The sequence below is a fragment of the Stegodyphus dumicola genome, chromosome 12 (assembly GCF_044657685.1).
Source record: "Stegodyphus dumicola isolate Sdum_Otavi_A_Nest chromosome 12, ASM4465768v1".
Classification (NCBI taxonomy): domain Eukaryota; kingdom Metazoa; phylum Arthropoda; class Arachnida; order Araneae; family Eresidae; genus Stegodyphus; species Stegodyphus dumicola.
In genome coordinates, this window is record NC_140779.1 from 76105057 (window position 1) to 76128144 (window position 23088).

Genomic DNA, 23088 nt, shown 5'->3' on the forward strand with positions numbered 1-23088 from the left:
ATGCATCTTTTTTTTGATATAAGGTACTTTTTGAACAGATTTCCTGTGTTACTTCGTTTAGTCATGAAAGATGATGATATTGATGTTGCTACTGATATACTGAAGTTGCAATTTTGCAGTTTACAATTAGAAAACTTGGATGAAGTTATAAAATCAGCTAGGATTGACACCCAGTGGAGGTTAATTGGAAAATTGAAAGGTGCTGATGGAATTTTAAAATATAGTGAACTCTCTAGAATTATGTTGGCCATCTTGACAGTTCCCCATAGTAATGCGGAGTGTGAGAGGATTTTCAGTGTTGTTGCGAAAACGAGGACTAAATTTAGACCTAATATTAGTGATGACACATTAGAAAAACTTTTATTAGCGAAAGCAGGCCTACGTGGCAATTGCTATGAACAAAATTATGAAATTTCTTTCTTAACGAGAGCAAAATCTGCCACTGTCCATAACATTTGTATGAAAACTGATTAAAGTGCCTTTTTTTTTTTTTTTTTTTTTTAACGATGAAAGTAATAAAAATATTTTTTATGTCTAAGGTATTTTTGTTTTGCTTGCATTTAAGACTTAGTAACTATTTAAAGTTAATTCATTATTAAAAACTATATTTTTATCATTTAAAAAGTCTTTTTAACATTGTGAAAAATCTCCTGATTTTTGAGTGTCATAGGTTGGCAAGTATGTAATTCAGTCAGAATTTTTTCCTTAATTGTAAACAAATGCATATTCTGATTTCAGTTTACTTCTAAAACCAAATAGTAAAAATTATAAAGGAAATCGGAAGAAAATGTTTGCATAGTACAATAGTTACAAATTTGCATTTTCTTGGTACTTATTTTTTCTAAACACAAAGCAGGAGATATGAAATTTATTTATTCATATTTATAAATAACCATGTTAATTACATGCAAAGTACAAAATTCTCATTAATTTACTTTTAAAGTTTCTTTATATTCAAAAGCTGTATTATTATTTTTGAAACAATATAAATTTGGACGTGCGGCTCTCAAATGGTCACAAAATCTCCAATTCGGCTCCTACGTCTTGCAGTCTGACCACCCCTGATCTATTCAGATAATTATAACATCAGCATCAGAATGAGTGAAAGTGGAAGCTGATTTTCTCTTACTCTGTTTTTTTTCTAAAAATATAACAATACAAATTGGATTATTTTGAAATTTCAAAGCCCACCAGTGGCTGAGCAATAAAGTCGCTGAACACCATAGTTCGGTCTGGGGTTTGAGTCCTGGAAAACATGTATGCGAGCCGATTTCCCTTAGAAAATCCTCCATGAAAGCATCCCTTTTCAAAGGCAGATAGCCCTCGATTTCTTTGCCTTAATCAAATAAACCTAAACTTTGCCATGTCAAGAAAATACATACTTTTTAAGAAAACTGGCATAAAACTTATTTGATCCCCTTGCAAAGCCACCAATCATTGGCAAATAATTTTTTGCACCTAAGACACAAAAAAATAATAGTCATTTTAAAAAATGGTGATGCACTAAAAATTACTTAAAACAGTAACGAATTAACAAAATTTAAAGCTCCAAGAATCATCCTTAAGGAAGCACTTAAAAATTCCATAAAACAAGTATCCATAATGAAACCCTCAAAATTGCATAAAGCAGCAACACATTAACTAAATAAAAAGTTCGTCAAACTTGCGTAGATCATATTCATGGACACACTTGACTTTCTTTTTCACTCGGTTCTTCTAGTCATGTGTACAGCAATATGTTTCATATACAATACGATTCCAAATACAATTTCATAAAATTCTGGATTGCCTGCTTTGCCTATATAGTGTTTTGCCTGATGTTACCTGTCAAGGTTAGATGGATAATGTGATAGTAGCAGTAATTTTAACAAATCTTCTGTGATTATGTTTTATCCACTTTTAAAGGTTTAAACCCTATACTAGTTATCAAGTTAATTATTGAATTAAACATTAAAATTTTGATAAAATTGTGAAAATAGTTTTTTTATTTTTGAAAATACTAAAAAAATTTTTTGATGCTTGCCAAAAGTTTTAAGTATGAAAAGTATTCCTGCTGATTGCAAAAGTTGGTAGAGATTTTGCAAACTTGTGTTGATCTTTTCATCAGAAGTTTGAAGGAAAGATGGCTCTTTTAGTAATCACAGAACATCTTTATATGAGCTCAGGTCATGAAATCATCAAACATATTCATTAAAATTTGTTCTAATTATCTTGATGGGCAAAAATTTTTAACAGTTTAGAATTGCAACAAAACAGTTACCTGAATTTATAAAATTGGTGCTCATTGCATTGCTTTAGTTTATTTGTTTCCAAATAAAGTCTCATATTGTGCCTATTACCACCCACCTTTATTTTACAGCACAATCCTGTAACTTTCAAAATACTCCACTCTTTGTTTTTCTGCAAAAAACACATCCCAAATCATAATCTCCCCCCCTGAAAATGCAGGGGAAAAACAGAAAAGTAACAGTATACAGTTTTAACGACTTCAGTTGCAAAACATGCTTATTACTTTTTCGTATGTCCATTTTTATTTGATATCATTTTTTAAGATCATAGGCAAGTTAAAAATGTTATAGAAATCATGTGAAGAATTTTGAAAAATATATATAATAAAAAGGTTTAGTTCAAAAGAATGTTATGTGTATTTTTATTTGATGACTGAAAAGATTTTTATTTAATCAATGTTGTATGCTGATGATTTGATATAGCTCCATTGGTTGTCAACTTTTTTTTATCCCATGCACCCCTTTCACCTTTGCCTTCTCCAAACTCTAAAACTACATGTACGTTTATTTATATTTAGATTACTTTTTAATGTATTTTATAAATGGAAAAGGAAAAAGTATAGAAAATGCTGATAAGTACCAAAACTTAGGTAAAAAGTAGTCTTTTTGTATTCATAAACTAAATACTTAATAGATAAATTAAAGGCTAACCATATTCCTTCCTGGTTGAGAGCCCCTGGCATAGCTATTGACTTAAGTCTTCTTCACAAAAACCGAACAAGCTTATTGAGAATTAATTGGACTTGCATAAAGTCAGGGCGAAGATTGAATGACTATATTGTGATGTTATGCTTAAGTTATATGCTAAATGGCTTTGTTTGATGACAGTTTTTGTTTATGAAAAATTGTTTGTAGGAAATACTTAAGTTCAGAGGTTTCTCTATCAGTATGCATAATTTAAGAAATGTATTTCTTTGTTATCATATTTGATATTAGTTACTGTGATTTTGTAAATTAGCTGATGAAAATAAATAGTGTCATCAAAACAGTATCAGTTAATAACTTAGTATCTTTAACCCCCCTGAGTAGCACAACTGCCTTTACATCCATCTATTTGATCATGAATTTTTTTGTCATTTGCTTTAAGTTACATTATTGCTTAAAAATGTTGTTTTTTCTTAATCATCCAAATATTATTTGAATGAATGAAAGTTTGTGAAAATAGGGACTAAAATAATTAATTATATAAATTTAGCTCATAAATATTATTTAAATATGATGTGTTTAATGAGCAGATCCAAAAAATGCTACTTGGAGGGTTAAGTGATGAAACTGGTTTGATTTTGTATGGTTTAGAATATATTAGCAGAGATGAGTTACTTTCATTCAATAAATATCAGTTTAAGATAAATAAATGATGTAGCCCCTGTCATAAATGTTTCTGTAAGTATAAAAAAATATTTCAGCAAGTTTAAAAAAAAAAATTTTTTTTTTTCAGCTCCTGTTGCATTGAAAAGCCACTCGATCGGTACTGGAAAATCTATCACTTCTTATCCATCTAAGAAACAGGAATTATCTACCGGTAAGTATATTTTCATGTTATCTTTATCTAAAATAATGCATGTAATTAGACTTTGCTCATGTCTGCATTCAATTAATTTTTTAGAATGTAATATAAGCTTTAGTTTGATCAAAAATGTCATTTTAAATCTGTAAGTCATCATTGATTTTTAGATCACATGGATAGTACCTTTCTCTTGAGTATGAATTTTAATTGGTGATGATCTATCACTTTTAGCCAGTTATTTTTTTAGATGACACCACTAAAATTGGTTATTGTTTTAAAGGATATGATCATCAAACCATAAATCACCGAAAGAACTCAATCCTGTAAATAATAGTAATACTCAAGCAATTGAGTCGCGCTGTGGGATTTGAAGCTAATGATGCTACACAACATGTGAAATACCATACCAAAAAATGCATACTCGTTATCTTGCTGAAGCAGGGTGAAGATTTGTTAATAAAAGTTATGACTATTTTTTGGCCTTGCTGCATAACATTTGTAATGTATATGGTTGAATAGCACTCTAAGAAATAACTGAAAGCCACAGATATTACATACTGCATCGTTACTGAATGTTATTTCTGTCAGAAGTAAGTCCAACAGAAGTTATTTAAAATGTGTCATTAAAAGTTTTAAAAGCTGATGAACATGTTTTAATGTAATGTAGACATATTCTGATATATGGAAAATGTGGTTTTTTTTATATGAAATATTAGAAGAGGTTTATGATAGGTCATTTATGGCAGTGCTGTTCTTTTAGGTGTATTGCACCTGTATAAAAATGCAGGCCAGTCACATATGAGTTGTTGTTAGAAGTTCATTAGAAGCTGATATCCTGCTGTTGTGCTAACTAATCATGGTTCTGCTAGTGTGACACATTTGACTGTAATTTGAGTAATGGAGAATATGAGTTGGTACACATTGTGAGGATGTTCTCATATGCTAGGAAACTACATTGATAAAAAGGGACAAACAACAGTTTATCATATATTTGGAGATTCGGAAACTATTAGTAAATTTATCCGTTAAAAAAAAAAAAAAAAAAAAAAAAAAAAGTTTCTTTGTAAATGTATGATGTAAAAATTAGAAAGTAGTCTGCTGTGTTGTGGCACTGCATCTTCATTGATTCAGGAAAAGTTACTAGTTATAATTCTAATGAAGAATGAATAGTGAAAGATCAGTTGGAAAACAAAAAATTCTGTGCTACCTGTGTTTCTGTAGGGTGTTGTCATCAATGGCATCTTCAGTGCCAGCATCGTTAAAATTATATTCTTTTTTAATTATGCCATTTTTAGGAATTTTTATCAAAGCCATCTGGCCTTATACTCACAGAATTTCTTCATTTGAAAGGAAAAGTATGTTGCAATGATGTCGACTTGCATGAAGGTGCAAGAAAACATTCCACAAGAAATTGAGACAATGACTGCTTGGGTTTTGTGAATAAAGTGTAAAGTTTGAGATTTGAAATCTTCAAAATTTAAGTGATATCAAATTTTTAATCTAATTAGATGACATGTAGAAGAAATTATAAAATATTAAAAATATTAAATAGATGCTTATGAAATAATTGAAGCATTTATGACTAAGAGAATCAAAATTTGCCAAAAAGGCTGCATATTTATATGTTTTATTAAACATTTCTGTCAATGTTAATTATTATTAATTACTTCCTCTTAAGACTTAATTTCTTCTTCAAAGTCCCATTATCCATCCTGTAATCACCATGTTGAGAATTCTCACTAAACAATTTTTTCAGTCTGAAAAACCTCTTTGTCACTTTCTTCACTATCACTAAGCAATATTTTCTGGAGTTAAAAACCATACTGCGAATTTCATTTTTATTAGTTGATTGAGGCATTACTAATTCTTCTATTATATTATCTTCATTTAATTATTAGGCCACCAGTAGCTGAGCGAGAAAGTTGTTGAACACTGGTAGTTCGCTCCAAGGTTCGGATTCTGGCAAACAGGCTAGCTGTTTGCCAGGGTCTGTTTTTGTGATTTTCTCCATATGTAATTTTTGTATGAGCCAGTTTCCCTATGCACAAGTCCTCCACGAAGGCATCCCTCCTTTAGGTATATAGCCCTCGAGAGCTGTGCCGCAATTAAAATAAACCAATCATTTAATTATTACTTACTTCACTTTTTTCAAAAAATTTTGTAACTGGAAAAATCACTTTCTGTAGCATTTAAAATTTGTGCCAAAATAACATCGTTGTTTTGCCTAATTTTAAAATTGTACTTCTTAAGCCTGAATTGAACTAATGCTGCTACAGAAAGCGAGTATTAGATATCTTTTCCTTTGCAGATCCTGCTAGAGTCCCAAAATTAGAAACTCTTTGATATAATTGAAAATTCAGACTTTAATTTTGATAAGGTAGCTGCAATAATAAGTCTCCAAAAAATAATAATAAGCTAAATCAAATTAAAAAAACAAGGAAGAGTGAAATTTGCTATGTTAACTGAAATTCTTTGGAATTTAACTCTTTCTCTCTCCTCTATAGCTCTATCAACAAAAGAAAACCTGTATGAGCAATTGCTGTGTTAACTGAACTTAAATTCTTTAAGAAAACTAGTATTAATTGCATCTTACTCCAAACAAATATATCTTGGGGGGGGGTTCAATTATTGTTTAGATCATCTTGAAATTAGTAAAATGTTAATTAATCTCCTCCCTTCACAACCAACTGCCTTAGGGTCAAAAGAGTGGCTAATGACGATCAGTGTATTATTGGTTACAGTGTGATTACCTAGCCAGCAGGTGCGAAAAAGCATATAACATAAATCTTAGTTAGCCAGATGCCTTTTTTTTTAAAGTGTTATAGTCTTTATTCTTAGACTTTGTTAAAAAAATTGCTGGTGGCCTGCTGATCCGGATATTGGACCATTCTGGTTATTGGACATTCAGATTTTGGTCTCTGTAACTCTATCTCAGTAACTTGGAGAAGCATGGGCAGTTGTGTCTATGTTAATGTTGTTGTTGTCTTGTCCATATTACATTTGTTTAATGGAAACCATTATTAAAAATTTATTTGAGGTTGTCATGCTTTGGATACATTATATGTTTGTGTTAAAATTCACTAAAATGTACCCATTAGTTTGAAAATTTATGAAGAAAAACAAGCGAGTGAAATGTGGTTGTAAATTATATAACGTATATTCTTTTGTCTGTGTATTCGTGTATTCTTCATGTGTATTTGAAAATTTTTTGTGCAGGGTTTGAAATCAAGAGAATTGAATAAACAAAAGAATTTTTCTTTGGAGAATTTTTATAAACATATGTAAATTTATATTAATGTATTTTCCATTTTAGGTGAATACACATACCTTGAAAAACGAGTTGTCGTAGATGAACAGTTAATTACCAGTCGAGCGCCTGGAACTGCTTTTGAGTTTGCCCTTGCAATTGTTGAATATTTGCTTGGAAAAGAAAAAGCTGCCTCATTAATTGCACCTATGTTGATAAAAGAATAAATACTTTCATTACTTGTATTACCTTTGTGTGAAAAAGCACTATGGCTAAAATGTATTCCTAGACCTCCTTGTAATCTTCAAAGTATAATGTCAATTGGCATTTAAAAAGAAAATTATAGGTTTTGAGGTAAATGTAAAAATTGCATAAATTGTTAAAATTCGACTATTTTTATAATGTGAAATGTAGGGGGAAAAATTTGAGACTTCTCAAGATGTTCAAAAAGAAAAAAAAATTCTTGCATTTGTTTTCTTTCTACATTATCTGCCCAGTGGAGTAGCGAGCATAACTGCCCCCCCCCCCCCGAAAAAAGTGATATGACAAGGTTCGTACGGTCCTTAAGAGTCCTTAAATTTTTTGGAATCTATTTTTGGTCCTTAAAAGTCCTTAATTTTGGCCAAAATCAGCAGAAGGTCCTTAATTTTAATAATTGAAATTTCTGTCTGTTTTTAGGACTGCCATTTTGAGTGTGAATTAGCATTTTGGAGGAATATTTTTGGCGATTCACTGACACATATGGTTATCTTTTGAATGGGTTATAATTTGTTTCTATTTCTAATATAAATGATGGGATACTCAAGTTTCTAAGCAAGAAGTGAAACATAAATTCATTTCGAATTCATTTTCGAATTCATTTCAAAATTCATTTTTTCTAATAAAGAAATCTTAAAACAACCTTTCGCTTTTGGGGATGTGAATTCTTTTATTAAACTGTTCTAAATTTGGCGACTTGTCAACAGTTTGGCGATTTTAAGATCAGTTTCTATAGAAAATTTTTAATTCCGAGACCTGAGAATTTTGTGATGATCTTTTTTAAAACATCACAACGTTGATAAATTTCATTAAAATAATGGTAATATATTGAAATTATATTTAAAAAATAACACTAAAATAAAACATCTCTATTTTTCGCTGTCATATTATAAAGTTTCATTTTGCCAACTTATTATACAATATTATAAATCTGAAAACTAAGGCTTAATGCTATGAAGCATAATTTATGAAACAGCTTTTATTAAGAGCAAAATTAGCTATGTAATTAATTAAAAATGTCTTCTTTTTAATTGTTTCATAGTAAGTGTTTTCCCCATCTCAGAATATTCAAAATTCTCAGAATATGCATCAGTTTTCTCTATAAGATTAACTTTACACTTTTTCCCTCCCTTTTTTTTTTTTTTTTTTCTAAAATATTTCTGCCTTTTTGCTGTTACAGAATTGGTAGGGATAATTTTTCTCTAGTATTTTAGACATTGCAGCTTGGGAAGTTTAAAAGGATTTTAAGGCAAGATTTATAGACCCGCGATTCTAGAAGATTCGAGAAATATGTGACAAAATGAAAAATGTCTCCATGGTATCAATATATAATGGATGTATTTTACAGAAAGTTTGCGATGAATTTCTTACCTTTTGGAGAACGTCTGGAAGAACAATGAAAACATAATATTTGAATGTTTTACTTCCGATACTAGAATCTTTTTCTTAACATGTTTATCTTCCCTTTATTTTCTCTACATCTCACTAGACACAAGTATGGAAAATATCAAAACTGCTTCTAATCTTATCACATGGCCAGATATTATAGAAAGGAATTTTTTTTTTATTAATAAAGAGATTGAAAATTTACAATTGAAAAGATTCATTTAATATGTCTTTAATGCATTTACACATAGCTGGCACTAGACATTTCCCACCTGATGCAATCTCTGTGGATCCCAAATTCTGCTGCCTAGTGCCTTTCTAAATTCTGCTTTCAATGCCTGCTTTCTAAATTCTAAAAGTTTTGATATTTCTAGATTTTGTTGTTCAGTGTGTCACTAAGTTCTAAAAATTTTGCCACATAAGCTTTGTAACCGGACTTTACCATATATATTTCATATTTCTTCTGAATGTTCATATTACTAAAGAAATAAAATTAGCCACTTCTTCTATACATTCTAAATGCATTTAGTGTTTTTTTAGAATAACAGAAATCTCTAGTTAGATCCAAAAATTCTAAAATGAAAAGGAAACATGTTGAAGAAAGAAACTGAGTACATAAAGAAAATTATTCTTCAAAGATATGTACAGTTATTATTATGTAACTTACCTATTGTTTATGATTTCAGCCCTTCAGTTTAGATTCAGTCGAGGGTTTGGGATTATTTAACTTTTACCAGATCAAGTAAAGCCTCATAGGTACCTTGTGGAGAGGTTGACAAGTTAGAAGATAAGCACGCAGAAACTAGTGAGAGCATTGGTTTGCATATTGAGACAAATATCTAATTGTTAGAAAAGATGCTTAACAAGAAGGAAACGGTACCTTGTGGAGAGGTTGACAAGTTAGAAGATAAGCACGCAGAAACTAGTGAGAGCATTGGTTTGCATATTGAGACAAATATCTAATTGTTAGAAAAGATGCTTAACAAAAAGGAAATCGATATAAACTAGCCAAAATGTTTGGGAAGCCTTCAAATTAAAATGAAGGATAAATATTTTGTTGAGTGTTGTTGTTACAAAACATAAATGTTTTGTAGCTTTTCATGTGTATCCTAATATCGTTTAAGAATCAATGTCATAAATTATATTTATTTTAAACTGTGAAAATTTATTAGCTTTTGATTTTAATAGGCTTTTTTAACAGACATTGTTAAAAAATAAAATTTAGTAGTGGCCATGTAAATCCATTATGACTAAGGTTATCTAATTACCTAATTTAATTATTTATAACTAATTGCTTACCCTTAAAAATTATGTCTACATATTAAAGCGAGTTATTGCCTTTCATTAACACTCACTGTAGTAACAAGATAAAACACAAAAATGTAAAAATTCAAGTAAAACTTATTCTTTGCATCTAGTGAAACCTAAAAATAATACAAAACAGCTTATCTCTGGTACTTTAATCGCTTATTGGAACATTAAAGTATATTAACTGGGCTACAACCCCTTGGAACTCTACACAAAGCTATGACACTAACTGCATCAAATAGAGCCTGACTAACTTTCAACACTTCCCAACTGTGTCTACATCAGGCCTTTCAGGTTTGTTCTAATGAGCAGGTCTCTCTCTAGACAAGCAGCAGCGGTGATAACATTCAGTCTTTTATTATGAATAATGCTGATTATGATACTTCTCATTTTAACCTATGCTGTTTGACATAAAATCTACCTGCTATTTACTAAACCTCTAGACTAAGTATGTGACAAAATGAGACATAAAAAAAAAAATCAACATAAAGCTAACTATTAGTAAAACGTAAATGTCTCCTATCTTCTTTCAAATATGTCCAACTATTATAAGTGTAAAATGGTTAATGATACTTGATAAATTTTATACAGTTTATTTTATTCTCAAACTTATTAATAATTATGTTAATTCATGTTTAGTAATAATGCATACTACTCAGGGATCTATTTTATTTTTAGAATGGTATTACAAAAGTGAAAATCAGGCATGGAATAATATTTTTAATTGAATTTATTCAGTTCCCATTTGCCCAAAGGTCCTTAATTTTTTCATTAATGATCCTTAAAAGTCCTTAATTTCCGTGTGCAGAAATGTGTGCGAACCCTGTATGATGAACAGCGTCCAGGGAATCATACACCCCTTGCCCCCCTCGCTATGCCACTGTATCTACCTTTCCTTATTCAGTTTTCAAAGCTTTTGATTGAAATGTTTGTTATATGACTGTTTCTTTGGAACTTTTGTTGTTTCATGATGTAAATTTTGTTAATTACCATTTATTATTATGGATAAGTTGGTAATGCGTTTGTTAGGAATTAAATGTTTTATTAAATTAAACAGAAAGATGATTTAATATCAGATAAATATGGTTATATTTACTGTGTTTTTGTAGCATTTTGTGTATAATTTTAACACATTCAGAAATTAAAAAAAGCTGATTATTATTTTTAATTTCATGAAAATGCAAAATTCTTTAGAATATTTAAGAAATCTAACCTTTCATTTTTTGAATTCCTCATTGATTTGCTGAAATACTGTAAATGTATCCCTGTATGTAAGAGAAAACACAAGTTTACAAATAATATAAAATATATAGCTAAGCATATGTTTTGTCATTCTTAAATTTTTGATTGATTATTTCTGATCTTATTGATTTTATTTATACATAAAAAATATTACATTTTTGTATTAAAGACTGAAATTTCTTCTTATTTAATTTGTAATTTTTTTATTGCTCAAGATAATATTTTTTTTTTTTTTTTTTTTTTGTCTATTTTGGTAGTTTCTTGCCAGATGGCTAAATATCTTTTTTGAATACAGAAATTACCATTAATTCTTTAGAGAATGTAACTGTTTTCATTTAGTTATCTTTGTCAGTTACAAATAAAGGTGAAGTTATTGCCTTTAGCTGAGGCCTAAGATCTCTTATTTTATCTTGCATATTTTGAAAATGCACTACTTCAGCATAATAGCATTTAAAATTAATTTTACCTTTGTCTGCTATTTGCAAAAGTGTGTTATTTTACATGATTAGGATTTATAATAATAAAAGAAAGTTTCATTTTTATATGAGACATAACATAAAGAGAGGAAGATCCATTATTGTGAAATTTTGTTAAGATATTTTTAAGAAACTGTTCACATTCTGGGGGGGGGGGAGATTCCTTTTTATGTAAATTTGAAGCAATTTTTTTACAGTTCCCTCATATCTTAAAGATCAAAATCACTGCACCAATAGAAATTTAAGTTGGTTTAAAAAAAAAAAGTTAAATTTAAAAAATTTTTATCCTGTTTTTGAAGAGCTTAGGTCATGTATTATTTAAAAATTTTCATAGATTCTAAAACCAGTTCTTTATTCTCCATTAAAACATCATTTTGTAGGAATTTAATGTCTTTTATTTGCATCAAATGATAACTTTGCATGAAGGGAAATTATTTTTGTTCCATTAGTCACACGATTTATCTTGAAGACTTTGTTTCCAACATAAGATGTAACTTACTTTATAGCTGAAATGATGAGTAGTTTTATGTTATTGATCCTTCCTCATTCAAAAAATTTTTAAGTGAAGAATGTGTGTGTATGTGTCTCATAGATCAAGAAGTAAGAAAATCTAGAACTTATTATATTTTCTTCAGTCTAAAGCAGAGTTTCTTAAAGTGTGGTTTGTGACCCCCATGAGGGTTGCGGCACCTGCAGCAGGGAGTTGTCAAAAATTTTAGCTGTTTTAAATATTTCTTTAACTTTTAATAATTTTACAATTATAAAATATTTTTCTACAATGTATCTGAAAATAGATAGAGATAAGACAATACAGACAAAGAAAAAAAAACGAAAATGTTTTGACGCATTCTTTTTATAATATAAATGTTCATTTTACTTGCTTTGCACGTGACACTGTCATTTTATCTGTTACTTATTTAACATTTTCACATTGTTCTATGTCTTAAAATTAGAAATTAATGACCTAAAACTGCAATAGTATGTTACAGTACAAGTGAACAAATTGACAATTTCACTCACACATGTGCAGTGTTTATGGGGCTCCACAAACTTTTCATAAATATTTTCTGGGGTTGGGAAAAAAATCTCAGTGATAAAAAGGAGTCACGAATAATGCTGCTACAGAAGAATTAAATATAATTTGCACATTTTTAATTATTTATTATTAAAATGTGTATTTTTAAACATTTTTAATAAATTTTTCGAAAAAATTTTATATTATAATCTACAAAATTTTTAACATCTTAAAGTAGATGTATTTCTAAGTATACCTGTAAAAAATTTAGAGTTTTTATTCAAAATTTTCTAAGATATACATAAATTTACATATTGGAGCTTTTTTTTTTTTTTTTTTTTTTTTGAGTGATAATGACTCCAAAGAATAATACGCATTTTGTTAAAATTATTTGAAAGTATGAAAGGTGCCTTTTTTTGCACTTATGTAAAAAAAGGAAAATGGGTTGCTGTAAATTAAGAAGTTCGACAAATAAATTATTCTTGGCAAAAACTGCACAAAATATGGCAAATTTTTGAATTTCTCCATAAATTGCACAACAAATTTTACGAAATTTAATATTTAGGCATAATTTGAGTCATAGAATTGAAAATAATGAAAAACATTGCCATGTCATTTCAGAAAAAGTCCGATTTTGTGTCAAAATATCTGTGTTAGAATGCTGCTATATATAAATCTAATATATATTTTAAGACGCACTTTCGAGACATGGAAAACTCAATTTGAATTTCGTCAATTGGCCCAGTGGAACGGGAGATATAGAACTGCCTCCTTTTGGGGGGAACGCGCACAGTGTACATAGCAACTATTTTTGCCCATATGGTGGGGTTGTTGTGTTAGAATGGAGTAATATGATAGGTACTGGTCAGACACATTTCATGTATCTGTTATAGTGAGAGTGTTAGGTTTTGTTTTCCTGGTTTTTCTATTGTCATTGTGGTTCATTTTCATTTTTGCTGAATGTATTGTAGGTGTGAGAGTAACTGTTTTGTGTTTTTTTTTTTTAATGCCACAACAGCTTTTTACTATTTTTCATGCTATTGTAATAGTTATCCATGTACACCTGCTATTGTAATAGTTATCCATGTACAGATGGTGTCATAACTCTGTATAAGATGATATAACCATTTGAATTGTTTCTTACAATTGGTTTCTTCAAGCACAATATATTTTGAAATTACACATATAGCCTGTAGTACTTTTACACATCATACGAACAAGAAGCGTGTATTTTACAATCCTGTCATTGTAAACTCTGAAAAATGATCTTCCCTTCCAAATTATGCTTTCATCTGAAGACAGCTGCTAAATAGGCTTAAAAACATTTATAAACTTCAGAGTAAAGTAATTCGGTAGTAGTCTGAGTTTCAAAAGCATATCTGATCCAAGTCTTCATTATTACCAAGCCTTACCTAATTGATGAAATCTGTCTCTTGCCATTATTTTTGGGAAATTTGGCATTTTTATTTACACTTTTTTTTTTTTTTTTTTAATGTTTCATATTGTGATGTCTCTGCATTTTAGGGCTTTCTTGGGAGTTGTAAATTTATCAACATTTGGGTAATAATATCTATTTGATTCTTGTAATAGGAATGTAAAAAAATCATTGTCAATAAATAATCTTCCGCAACATTATTCAGAACATGTTTTGCATTTTTTCCTGAGCAGCCTAAAAACTCTTCCAGGATTGGTGGATTGTTTACTGCACGACCATTCTCTTTTAGAATGAGAATCATCTGAATTCAGGCTTGAATCAGAGCTGTTTGAAATTATTGTTTGTGAAAATGACCTAGGTCGTTGTATAATTTCATCATCAGTAAGTTTATTCTTGCTGAAATAATTCGACAAATTATCTGCACACAGTTCTTCTTCATCATGTTCTGTTCTATCCTAGTCCATTTTTAGGAATTTACATGTTAAAAAAGTCAAATAATTGTAAAAAAACCACTTTGTTGCCCCCTCCCAATACCATCAATAACAATAATTCATAGAAAATGAGTTTCATTGTCTCTTGGGCGTCAATAACAATCTGCACAAAATGAGTTTAACTGTCTCCCGTACTTTAATAACAAACTGCACAAGACCAGTTTAGTCGTTCCCTTACCTTAACAACAGGATGTACAAAATGAGAGTAGTCATTTCCAGCTTAAGATGACAGATTTTAAGAAATTTTTAGTCCAAAGGGGCAGTTTGCCCAGAAGGACTATTAATTTTGCTTTGGCATTTTTCGTCGATTTTCTATAAATGTTGCTTCACTTTTCAAAATGTTGCCACCAAATATTAGAGCCCTGCATTATATTTAAAGAAATTAAATAATTTAGACTCTGCATAAATGTATATATGTTTCTCGCATTGTGATAGACAATGGTACCTAGAGCCATCAAATTTTGAATAACGTTTGTTCCCACATGACTATGAGCATCTGGAAGCCCACATTTGGAATTTGTTTTATTATCTCTTTCCTATTTTGTAAAACTAACGAATTTTTGATTAACAACCTCAATAATTTCAAAGCGAGCAATGGCAACACTGTACGAAAAAAAAAAATTTTTTTTATCTCCATCGCGCGAAACTGTGTATCGCAAATTCTAAAGATATGGTCATTTTAAAATTATTTTACGATATTGCTGTCAAACTGAATTTTATGGTTTAAGTACGAAGAACATAATATTTAATAAATAAAGGTAACACACAAAATGTTTAAAAAATGCCTCTTTGGGCGTAATGTTCCTCTTTGCACCCAAATGCTCCTTTGGGTAGGTTACACATAAAATGTTAAAAAACGCTCCTTTGGGCATAATATAAAATTAAAGCTTTTAGTCTTTTTGCATGTAAACATTTAATTTATATTTAATTTGCATTGCTCTATGTCACATCTTTTCAGTTCTTTTGATGGCGGTACTTTTTGATCAGATTCTGTTTTGACATTACTGTAGTCCTATACTTTTTTTTTTTTTTTTTTTTTTTTTTGAGGTATAGCAAAACCAGGGGCTGAGTGGTGAAGACTGCTGAATACTGGGAATTTGAGTTGAGTTCAATTTCTTGTGAACGAGCTGGCTGTTGGAGTTCATGGTTTTTCCCATGTGTAATGAGAATTTCCCATTTGTAATGAGAATTCCTTCATTAGAGCATTGCTTCCATTTGGTAGATAGCCCATGTGTGCTTTGTCATATTCCGATAGCCTAACCTTTTGAGGTATGTTGTTATAAATATGAAATCTCAACAGAGGAGGACAATTAATTTTAATTAAAATTTTTAATTAATAAACACTTGAAATACATATTTTTGACTTTTTTTAACTATCTATAAACAAACATGTATGATAAAACATTTAGTAAATTATTAAATAGGATATGTTTGTACTGAAGTTAATTCATGTTTTGTGGGCTGGTCTGTTATATTATAAAATTATAATGCATATTTGGTATTTGTTAGAAATAATAGACGAAGGACAATTCCTTGTAACCAGGGACATGCAAATGCTTTTAATACATATTAGCCTAAGTATATTGCTGTGCTTGATTAAATTATTTATTAAAATATGCCCTGTAATTTGCGATAGTTCCACATGAGGTTTTCTGCAGCTTGAAATTTCCTCAGATTATAAAACTAGCATTCTGCCCCCTCTTAAAATAAGATTTCTATTTTTTTTTTTTTTTAAGTGTGTCACATAATTTCACATGTCCAATTAAACCCTGCTGGATGGTGTAATGTCAGCTCTGCTGTTCTGGGTTCTTTTTGCCTTTCATTACTGGTTCCTTATTTTTATCAGCTTTTTCCTATAATATATTGCAATTCTGAAGTAATTTTATCAAATGAAAAACAAAATAAGAATATTAGTGGTAATAAAGGAATTATATTTATATCATCATAAAATATGTTAATTAACAATTGTACCTTTTTGATATTATCTCCTCCAGATACTATGGAGGAAGAAAAAAGAGGAGAAACATGAACTGGCTTTTTCCATACCTTTCTTTGTAGCAGTGATGTACCCTCTTGTTTGCTAAATCATTCAGTTACTTGTCATTGAGATTAATAGGTTTTGACATGTAAAAATTTAGATCTAAATAATACAGTACAAAGTCTTTAATCCAGACTCGTCGGAACTTCGGCGATTCCGGATTAGGAGTTTTTCCGGATTATAGATCATCAATTTAAATCTGGTAAGATAGCATGCAGAAATAATAAAATTAAAAATATGAAACCGTAATTTATGAAATAAAGAGCAATTATGATCTAAAGGGTATCAAAATTTACAAAAAAAAAAAAAAAAAAAAAGAGCTTAATATTTATTTGTTTGCTTTATTAAACATTTCTTTCAATGCGCACATGCGTAAAGCATACATTACGCATAGTCGAAATTAGAAAATTGCAACCAGAAAACTATTTGATGTGTATTCGTGATATTTAAAAAGGCGAGGAATTTGATTTAAATCATTTCAAAGACGGAGTACATAGAGATGAAATACTACATTTAGTAAGGAATTATAAGCCGAATAAACATCTGCCCTGAAGATGAGGATAGTGCTGACAGATCAACTTTCAGTTCATTGCGAGCCGCAACGCTCCACCCCCCGCAGAGCAGCGTGAAATTGATAAACAGATTTCGGAATGGTTAGAGAAGCAAAGGATATGCCTTTATCCATTTTTTGCAGCAATTCCGCTTTTTGTTTGATGGACATTGAAACATGCTTTCACGTTGTAGATCCTTTGGCAGCTCCAGAATTGGAAACTCTTTTTGGCATAATCGAAAGTTCAAGCTTACTTTTCATAAAACTTGTCAAGGTGTTTATGCATGTGCAGAAAGTTTGTAACTTTGAGGTCCGAATTAAAGACTTTGTACTGTAATTAGATTTCTTCACAGTAATATTCGCCGAAGTTTATAAATGAATAAATCCTTCATTTCCAAATGCATTTATAAATAAGGTAGTAAATATTTACATGATGAAGACTAGTGCATGTTTTTTGCAAGAATATGCATGCATAAATACTACTCGTATGTACTTAATATTTTTCATTTTCAGCATGTGCACTTTTTTTCCTGACTATTAATTATGTTTTTCTGGTAAAGTAATTTGCAATAATTAAGAATATATGAGAATTTTTACATAAAAAGATGTATAAATATAAATTAACGAACATTGCATGTATTATTAAGTCATTTTTTTTTATTTGAACGTCTCTCCCCTTTGGCAGATAACACTTGCATCCTTTCCATTATTTAAAAAACTTAACCTGACCTGTGTCCTAAATTACAAATACTTTAACATGCATAATTTTACATTTAGCCACCAAGTTGCAAACTTTTGGCTTAAAAACATATCCTCGAATGCATTTATTATCATTCAAATTTTCTAGTAAATATATTTTGGCAGAGCATTTAATACCTCTATTAGCAAATTTTATCCACTTTAATATAATTAATATCTCTGCCTCTGTCCCGTACCAGTCTCTGATAATATAATTAATAACGAGTCGCATTTCGCATTTAAACACTAGCCTCATTGTCATCAGATCACAATTCTAATTGCTTTACTTTGCACACTAACATCGTTTCATTTTTTGAAGTAAATTGATCTAAATTTATAAATATCTGAAAGTTACTCATTGCTAGGAAATCCAAAATGTAACAAATGCATAATATATATCGAAACTGTAATTAATAACATATATCGAAATACCAATTAATAATGTAAATGATGCTTTTTTCATGTATGGAAATGTTTTAAAATTAGCAGACCACTGTGCAATCTCTCCTTCTTTTATTAGGAATTAGATTAAGAAATAAAAATTGACTGCATTTCATTTAACAGTATACTTATTGAATAACAAAGATTTTTCATTTTCATAATTTTGTATTACATTTAGTCATCAATTAAAAATGTTGCTAAATAAAATTTAAAAAGACAGAGAGAACTTTGGTTTGATATTTTATCCTTAACTCTGTTAATTACTGATAATAATTTTTATTTTAACCCCCCGACCCCAAAGAAAAAGAAGAGAAACAGTTAAAAATAGGAATTTGTTTATCTACTATGCTGAGTGCTGTGCATATTACAGTATTAATAGATGATAAAAATATATTTTATTTAAGCATTTTGATATTTGGAACATAAAAGTAGCAAATATACTAACAAAGGCATCGAAAGAAGTGTACAAATTTTCGCTCATTTACCAGTTAGTTATAAGGAAATAGCTTTCAAGTATGCTATATTTTTGCTATATTTTGACATTTTAAAGGTAAGGTATTTATCCTTCTTTATACATACCATTAACGTTTGGCTAAAATATATTTTTGTAGTCCAGTAGCTTAGAATTCTATAAAACAAATTCATAATCAAAATTGCTATTGCAAATTATTGAAAGATACCCAAGATGCGATTTGTGTGGAAATGCCTCTAAACTATACAAACTATTATTATTCACCCAGGAGTGAATATTTTTTTTGTACAAAAAGTGTGCTTGCTTTTTGATTTGCTTCGAAGTACTACCAAACTGCTGTCAAGGTAACATGCTCTGGATGTAAACAAAATTGCCACACCCTTTTCGGCTATCAAAGTTCAGCAACCATAGTAGGAGGAAGGCATCTCCTTTTATTCCATCCTCTTTGTCAGAAACAAAATCGTGACTCATTGACCGATACTTGATAATTTTTTGGTTTCATTAGTAATGACTTGAGTTATTTGCTTTTCCAATGATGTATGAACAAACAAGTGTAAACAATAAGTAAATTGTATGGTAATGTCAGATATATAAATCCTCTATATTTAATTATGATTCTGCAAACCTTAAATAGACGATAATCTAGTTCAGCTAAAATAGCATTCAGAAGAAATGAAATAAAAAAATTAAATTATGCAAATTTTTTTAATGCAACATTTCCAATTCGATACAAGATAAAACTAGTGTTATATATCAAATTTTGTAGTTGAAGCAAAAACTCGTTTTTCTGATGACATGAAAGTGACATTTAGTAATGAGTTAAAAAATATGTTGTAGCCAAATCGTCTGCAAATGATTATTCTATAGTCAAGTACATAATATATGGTGTTAGAGAAATAGTTGTTTATTATAGTTATGGTGTAAATATGCAATAAATAAATAAATTAGATATGTTTTAATTGATATCAGGTACTATTTAAAATAAAAGATACACCAGGAATAGGAACATTATTTTCAAATTTGTGAGGTTTTACTTGATCTGAAACTTGTAATCCCATCAGACATCCAGCGAATCGTCGTTAAGCCATGGAAAGGTTTTAATAACCTTTATTTATTAAACAGAAATTAAAACATAAATGCATGATCTTATTCTGACAATATCAACCACAGCTTCTGGTGATGCAACTACAGGAAAAGTGAAATTTAGTTTAAAATTTGGATACTAGTAAAGATTATACAATTTAAACCTTACTCTAAAACTGGCTCAGTAACACTAGTGGCATATCAAATTTAAATGTCGGGAGCGATATAACGGAAAACTGAATAATTGCAACTCATCAGAGCTGGCAGGAATCAAAGGTACCGCACATGCAAAGAAACACTGTCTGTCTTGCAATCCGAAAAGCTCAGTTTAAATACCAGCTAAACTCATTTACATTCTGGTGAGGAAATGAAAACTTATTGTAAAGACTGAAATTATAAATAAGTAGTTAATTTAAATGATAACTTTACAAATTTACCTATATTTTATATCAATATGCAGTTTATCATTATAATCTGAAAGTTATCTCCCATTAAACTGGCAGTATTTATTAAAACAATTGGAATAGTTTATGCTGTTTGATGTATGCTAAAAGTGTTTATTTAACTATCAATGTTAAACATCATCTGTTAATTATTATAGGTATTTTTATATATTTATTTCTTGAGCAATTAGATTATAGTCTTAAAAATTAAATAGTGAAGAATCAAAGCTGACATTTCTTATTAATTACTAAAAAATGAAGAAAATAATGGTATTTTATTTTCATTAATCAATAACTATTTTATGAATCCTTAATTCATTGTTAGGAAATTAATATTTTTGCATATTGCTACAGTTCCCTTATTTATAGCTTTCTACTCATTCTACTATCTCATCCTTTGTCTGGCAACTTTTATAGTCTGTTTTACAAGAATGATTTTTGTAGATTAAAAACGTATTGGGAAAATTATGCTTTATTCTTAACAGAAGAGAAAAAGCTCATTACATTCCTGTATTCTGCATTGTTTCTATTTTGTAAATTTAATGCATATATGCATTATAAATACATATGTATGGGGGGAACAGAAAAAAAGGAAAACCTGTTTTATATGTATAAATTTTGATAAAAAAATCCACTATGAGCTATAAAACTAAAAAGGAAAATGATAATAACCGTATACAATCACAATTTAACCAAAAGCAAAGTGCTGATTCATCTATATTTTAACTGATGTGTATAAAGAACTATAAAGTGTGTCTATTAGAAATGAATTCCTTAGAAGTAACAAAAACTAATTGCATAAATGAATCAAATATGAAGTTTAAGAGAATAAAAGGGCAATAAAATAAATATATTAAACCTAAAGTGAAGGAAGAACTAGAGTCTGAAACACCTGAAACCACAATCGTAAAATAGTATCAGATATTTTAGTATTAGTGTGTGTAAAAATAGCGAATTGAAATTTAACATAAGAGTCATAAGATATTCCCCCCCCGGAAGCATAGTTACCTTTTTTTCTTACTTAATGTTAGTTAATATGAATGTTAATTAACTGATATTGTAACTGATTCTTAAACCAATTTACAGTATGAGCTGAATATCTGGGTAATATATCGGATGTGCCTTTTAAGATTAGGCAGTTACCACTTTTCTTCAGTGAAAGGAAGGTTATTAATTCAAAGACTTCACTCCCTTTTCAGAAAATACTTGAGCAAAATATTCCTTTCACCTCCTTTCTCTCTTAGTAATATAAGAATGGATTTTTTATTCATCCTAATACCGAAAACTATGTGACCTTCTACTAGTTCTAGCATGTCGAATTGGCATTGGGGGATATAATATCTCTCTGGACTCGAATTTCCACTCCAATTTTGGATTATAATAGTCATAAAGATTGCTTCTGAAGAGTGTGTCCGTAAATGGAGATTCATGCACAGATGGAGCTCTTGTGCTTTCTGAGTCACTATTTCGATCCAGTTTCCTTCTGATAAAAAGCAGGAGGTAAATGTTCACACAGACTGAAACTAAAAGAGAGACAACAAGAGCAGCACCTCCAATCAGATATTCTATCGGTGCTGGGAGAATGCTTTTTGAAGCAGAAGCAGGACTCCCATTCTGCGAAGATGGAGCTTTTGGTGGAGGAAGTTCTTCTTCCACAATACCTGTACCTGAAATTAATAGACAAAAATGGGATTTTTCAACTCAAAAACTATTCATAATGTGATATAATTACATATGCATTCTCTCTATGTTAACAGTTACTTTTTTCAAAACTATTAAACTGCTTCATGAATGAAAATTATACTATACGACAGATTTGATAAACAAGTTCTCTAATCATAAAACATAACGTTAACGACAAACTAAAATAAGAAAAATGGTATCAAAATGAGAAAAGATTATTTCTCTTAAACGTTATACTTTTTTTCCCTCGATATAACCATATACTGTAAAACAATTTGCAAGCATTTGATGCACTTTTCCATCCCTTTCATTAGAAAAGGCGGATTGTTTCTGAGCCATCTGCATTTGCAAATTTAACTTGAAATGAAAAAAAAGTTGACCTTTCAATACATTTTTCGATTTTAGGATCAACCCAAAATCGAAGTAACCAAATTTGAGCTTTAAGGAGGATGTGAAACAATGCTGAACTTCATGCTTATCATTCCAATGTGTGTTGAATGATCTTTGTTGTCGTAATGCAAAAAAATCCTGCCTTCAAGCCTGATTCTATGACTACCTTGTTCACTGTTTGTAAAGTTTCACAGTGCCTCCCGAAATTTATCATTTTCTTAGAAATTAATGTAAATCATATCCTTTGCATCCTTAAAGACGGGGAGTATGATTTCATACGCTGAAGAAACTCTCTCAGATTTCTTAATATTTGGAAAACTTGAATTGATTTTTATTTTGTAGGTCAAAATGATGAATCCATCATGAGTGCAAATTGCTGACACACGACTGAGCATAGAATGAAATAGACTTTGATATGGTAACTGGAGATTCACAAGGCTTTAATTCTTTTTTAGAATTCCTCAGCTGTTGCCGCTGGTGTTCATGCCAATTTTTGCGTAGTCATAAACAGGCATGTTCAACCGGTGAAAGATGTGATGAACACGCCACAAAAGCAGAAATAGAACATGCGGTCTATCAAAAGAATGTTGGAAGCTA

The 23088-nt window shown here is 29.8% G+C and overlaps 2 protein-coding genes across 3 annotated transcripts in view; one reads left to right on the forward strand and one right to left on the reverse strand.

Annotated features, from left to right (window-relative positions):
- The window catches only part of LOC118190175 (Parkinson disease protein 7 homolog), a 35200-nt gene extending 23884 nt beyond the window's left edge, over nt 1-11316 (forward strand). The window contains exons 4-5 of the mRNA XM_085806600.1: nt 3727-3810; nt 7109-11316. Coding sequence (XP_085662726.1) covers nt 3727-3810; nt 7109-7269 — 245 coding nt within the window. The 3' untranslated portion in view covers nt 7270-11316. The remainder of the gene's footprint in view (nt 1-3726; nt 3811-7108) is intronic.
- LOC118195492 (uncharacterized) overlaps nt 1-23088 on the reverse strand; it is a 376248-nt gene that overhangs the window by 6693 nt on the left and 346467 nt on the right. Inside the window, exon 10 of one of the 2 annotated variants that reach the window (XM_085806598.1) lies at nt 14188-22085. The exons of the other annotated variant lie outside the window; for it this stretch is intronic. Coding sequence (XP_085662724.1) covers nt 21691-22085 — 395 coding nt within the window. The 3' untranslated portion in view covers nt 14188-21690. Of the gene's footprint in view, nt 1-14187; nt 22086-23088 lie in introns of those variants that run through there. 2 annotated transcript variants of the gene reach the window in all.